This window comes from Lipotes vexillifer, unplaced genomic scaffold, assembly GCF_000442215.2.
Source record: "Lipotes vexillifer unplaced genomic scaffold, Lipotes_vexillifer_v1.1 scaffold376, whole genome shotgun sequence".
In the NCBI taxonomy this organism is placed as follows: Eukaryota; Metazoa; Chordata; class Mammalia; order Artiodactyla; family Lipotidae; genus Lipotes; species Lipotes vexillifer.
In genome coordinates this window covers 1327584-1332073 of record NW_006785037.1, presented here as the reverse complement: position 1 = coordinate 1332073, position 4490 = coordinate 1327584, and the positions used below count along the sequence as shown (strand labels likewise).

General features: G+C 40.7%; 1 protein-coding gene across 3 annotated transcripts in view; it reads right to left on the bottom strand.

Moving 5' to 3' along the window:
• Positions 1 to 2645, bottom strand: part of VPS13B (vacuolar protein sorting 13 homolog B) — an 804491-nt gene extending 801846 nt beyond the window's left edge. For all 3 annotated transcript variants that reach the window (XM_007457167.1, XM_007457166.1, XM_007457168.1), the window contains exons 1-2: positions 2563 to 2645; positions 1950 to 2128 (exon numbers count right to left, since the gene is read on the bottom strand). In XM_007457167.1, coding sequence (XP_007457229.1) covers positions 1950 to 2096 — 147 coding nt within the window. In that variant the 5' untranslated portion in view covers positions 2097 to 2128; positions 2563 to 2645. The remainder of the gene's footprint in view (positions 1 to 1949; positions 2129 to 2562) is intronic.
• Positions 2646 to 4490: the final 1845 nt, after the last annotated feature.

Here is a 4490-nt window from a genome sequence, read left to right as displayed (position 1 = left end):
AGGGAAAGGACAGTCTTTGACAAACGATGTTAGAAAAACTGAATAGCCATATGCAAAAAAATATGAAGTTGGATCCTTGTACCACATACAAAAATTAACTCAAAAGGGATCAAATACCTAAATGTGAGAGCTAAAACTATAAAACTCTTAGAAGAAAACATAGGGGAAAAGCTTCATGACACTAGATTTGGCAATGATTTCTTGGATATAACACCAAAAGCCCAGGCATCAAAAGAAAAAGTTGTAAGTTGGACTTCATCAAAATTTAAAACTTTGGTTCTTCAAAGGATACTATCAACAGAGTCAAAAGGCAACCCACAATGGGAGATGATACTTGCACATCATATCTGATAAGGGATTGATATCCAGAATATAAAAATAATTCCTACAACTCAGTAACCAAAAAAACTTTTTAAAATGGGCGAAGGACTTGAACAGACATTTCTCCAAAGAAGATATACAAACAGCCAATAGCACAGGGAAAGGCTAAAAATAACAAACTTACCGAGTAACAGCAAAAAATGTGAAGTAACTGCAACTCCCACACATTACTGGTGAGAATGTAAATTGGTACAACCACTCTGGAAAACTATTTGGCAGTATCTATTAAAGCTAAATATATGCCTGCCTCCTAGGTATGCATCTAAAGGAAATCAACACCTCTGTCCAATACAAGAATGTTCTTAAGAGCTTTCTTCATAATTGTCAAAAGCAGAAAAAATCCAAATGTACCTCAAAAGGAAAATAAATATATAAACTGTGAATCTTTATACAATGGAATACCACAAGGCAACACAAAGAATAAACTGTCATTCATTCAAGAACCTGGGTTAATCTTGGCCATAATGTTGAACAAAAGAATTCAAACACAAGTGATTCTCATTTATTTAAGTTTCAAGAACAGGTTCAAGAAACTTATCTGTGTTGATAGAAGTCAGAATAGCAGTCACTTGTTTTAGGGGTGGGGTACTAATTACAAAAAGGCAAGGAGAGCGTTTTGGGGTGCAGGAAATATTTTATTTCTTGATCTGGATAGTGGTTACACAGGTGTATGCATATGCAAATTTTGAGCTGTATACTTAGGATTTGTGCTCATTAAAAAACAATGAAAATATTAAGATAATCAACCTTAGAGAGAGGAAGGGGAATAAACCAAGAATATTATTTCTCAGTGTTAACTCCAGGTTATTCCATAGTACAGAAAGCAGTGGAATATAACTAAAAGTTACTAATAACATCACCATCAGATTGTCTTCCCTTATCTCCTAAAAAGCAGTTGGTCTCTGACTCCTGAGTTCCCAGAGACAATTTTTGTATTCTCAAGTTTAAAAGAATTGCCTGGCATATGTTAATAATAAGTGTACTAAGTAAATTAATAAATATATGAACTTTGAAGTTACAGTTCATTTACATCAGACCATTCCCACGTTAAAACAAAAGAAACTAAAAAAGTGATTAAGAAAGAAGTTTTCAACTATGCTGGCATTCTCAATCTGTCTGTCTATTCAACATTCTGAGGATGTCATGGGTAATGTCATTTTTCCCACTAAGAAAACTTTCCTCAAGATGTGCCCTTGCTGTCTTTCGCACCCTTTCGTTCCCCAAAAAGGAAAAAGGGAATATTTTCCAGCGTCATACAGAATCCTAGCAATGTAAATTAGCACATTCAGCAAAGCTTAAGAACTGAGTAACAGGGTGAACAATTCTGACAAGAACAATGAAATTTTTTTTCTATCTGTTGCGGCAATTGGGGGGATTATGATTCTAATAATCCATCACTAGTAACAAACCATAAAAAAAAAATTCTGTAAAGAAAGGTCTCTAGTTCAAGATAGCCCAAAATACATTAGAAGAAAAACTAAGCTTTTAAAGCATAGTCAGAGTGTAGGAAAGCACACATTACTTCTAAGCAGGCTGAAAATGTTTCCAGTGACAGCTACACCGCTTACCTGCTCCAGCACATCCAATTTTAACTCCAGCTTGCTGAGAACCACGTCTCCGCCCCATAGTGAAAGCTGTAGATCTGACGGCTTTAAGTTTTTGATGTAGCGATTCACATAGCTCATTAAAATTGGAGTCACATATGACTCCAGCATTCTTTAAGGTACAGAGGAGTCAAAGTCAGAAGCTGAAAGGGGTAAAGACAGAAACATTAGAGGTAACTGAGTCTGTGGTGCATTCCTTAAGGAAAAGGCATTTCTCAGGAAAGGTTGAAGAGGCCGAAAAGCAACAGTCCCCACCAAAGCGGCCGCTCGCCTTCTCCCAAGAAGCAGAGAAAACTCAAATGGACTCTGCTCCAGCTGCGACTGCCTCACTAGTACAACTCCCCTCAACTCGCCTGGCGAGGAGTGGGAGGAAGAGGTGGTGACCTAAAGAAAGCGGATCCCCTGGAGTGGGAAAATGAGGAGAGGCAGGCTCGCCTTTGGCCGCCGCACCCCTCCCTTAGCCAGCCCAGCCGCCCCAGGAGGCCCTCGCCCCCCGGAACCCGGCCGGATCTACCACCGTAGAAACAGAGCCAGAAGCAGGCCGTACGCCTCTCGCCGTATTGCACCCTCGGGTGACACGCCGAAGAGTACCGTGGCGTCTCCTTCACCTCCCGGTACCCGGCACCCGCCTGCTGAGGCGGCGTAGCTCCCGTACCGCGCACTTCCGGGTGTGCCCCGCTCGGTGCTCGAAACAAACTAACCCTCCACCGCCACCACTCGACTCCGCAGCAGGGCCGGAGTTCTCAGGCTGGAGAAGCCATTCAGTGCGTCTTCTAGGAGGAGACCGCTGGCGCTCGGCCAGCCTGCGTCTCCGCTCCTACCCCGCTAGTGGTTCGCACAAAGCTCTAGGAAGTGCGCGAGGGAGGTGGGCGGACCGGTAAAGCGGAGACACTGGAGATCCGGAAGTGGTGCTTCGGCAAGAGAGCGACTGAAGTGGAGATCGAGTCCGAGTGAGGAAGCACGGAGGGCCAATAGGTCTGATGAGGAGGAAGAAAGCGGGTCCTTGTGTCTAAAGCCCTGAAAACCAAGTGGTTTTTGTTTTTCTTAGGAAATGGAAGGCCTGGAAAGAACTTGGGTTCAGTGCGCAGAGCAATAGCAATAAGGCTGCAGGTGGGGTGGGGGTTAAATTTAGATCGAGAGCTTCATTTGCGGAGGGGAAAGGAGAAGTTGAAGGGATCAGGATTAGGAGAACGCGTTTTGACCAAACGTGTAGACGAGCTCTCGCGTTCTTTTACTTTGGCGAAGGAGTGGTTTAGTATGTTTAAATTTGTGCGGAGAAGGAATAAAGAGAAAATCGTGGAGGTCCATTGGATTGCAGTCCGATATATGGAACTTCAGAAAAGCGGTAGGAATAGCAGATGGAAATGAGACCCTTAGAGAAAGTGAAAAGAAATAGCTGATAGATAGTGAATTCAAAGTTTTTTAAGAGTCAGTATTGGTTTTATTAGGCTGAAATGTATAAAATACTAGCTTTCCTTCTAGTACTTTGCAAGCTTACAAAGTCAAGAAACACGAACACCCAACACCGGATAAACACCTATATACTAGGCTTAAAGGGATAGCATAGGACATGCTGCCTAATTTTTGACCAGTATTTACTATTGTTGGTAACCTCTGAAGAAGACACCTACCACTGCATTTTGAAAATAGACTTTCCTTACAAGATTATTAAAATATCCACCCATGTTGTCGTTGCATTTAATTGAAAACACTTCCTAAGTAAATTCCTAAAACTCTTTATTGGAATTCAATTTAAGATTTCTTTTCTCTTTAATTTTTGAATTTTATTTAATTTATTTTTTTATACAGCAGGTTCTTATTAGTTATCCATTTTATACATATTAGTGTATGTATGTCAATCCCAGTCTCCCAATTCATTGGTGATATGATGAAGTTGAGGTTTCTTGAAAGAGTTTTAGAAACTGCCATAGGAAGGAGGCATAAGTGAGGATGCCAAGGTGTTTAGATCTGTTTTGTTAATGAAAATAAGGAACTAAGTTTCAAAAAGAAAGAAGCTGGGGGGGGGGGTTGGAGAAAGAGGAAGGAAGGAAGAAAAAAAAAAGGAAAGAAAGAGAAGCAGTTAATGGCTAATTCAGAGCAACTGTCCTCTCACAAAAAGCCTTGATGAATAACCCAAGTAACCTGGGTCTTATTAAAGCCTACTAAATCAGCCAAGTAAATTATCCAAGTAATTAGTTACCTGCTTCACTTGAAAAGTGAAGAGGTTGAAGCCATGGCTCAGAAGTTTTAATATAAATGGTTCCACTAATTGTTTGAAAGCCCTAGGTGGTCTAGAGCAGGAGCTCCAAGACCTGTTACTCTGCTAGGGAAGAAAAAGGGCCTGGTCTTATTTGTGTGGCAATTTAATAAATGAGACCAATATATTAAGATAAATTAGCCAGATATTTTTTAACAACTTTATTGGACTATAACTGTTTACAATAGTGCGTTAGTTTCTACTTTATAACAAACTGAAAGAGCTATACGTGTACATATATCCCTGTA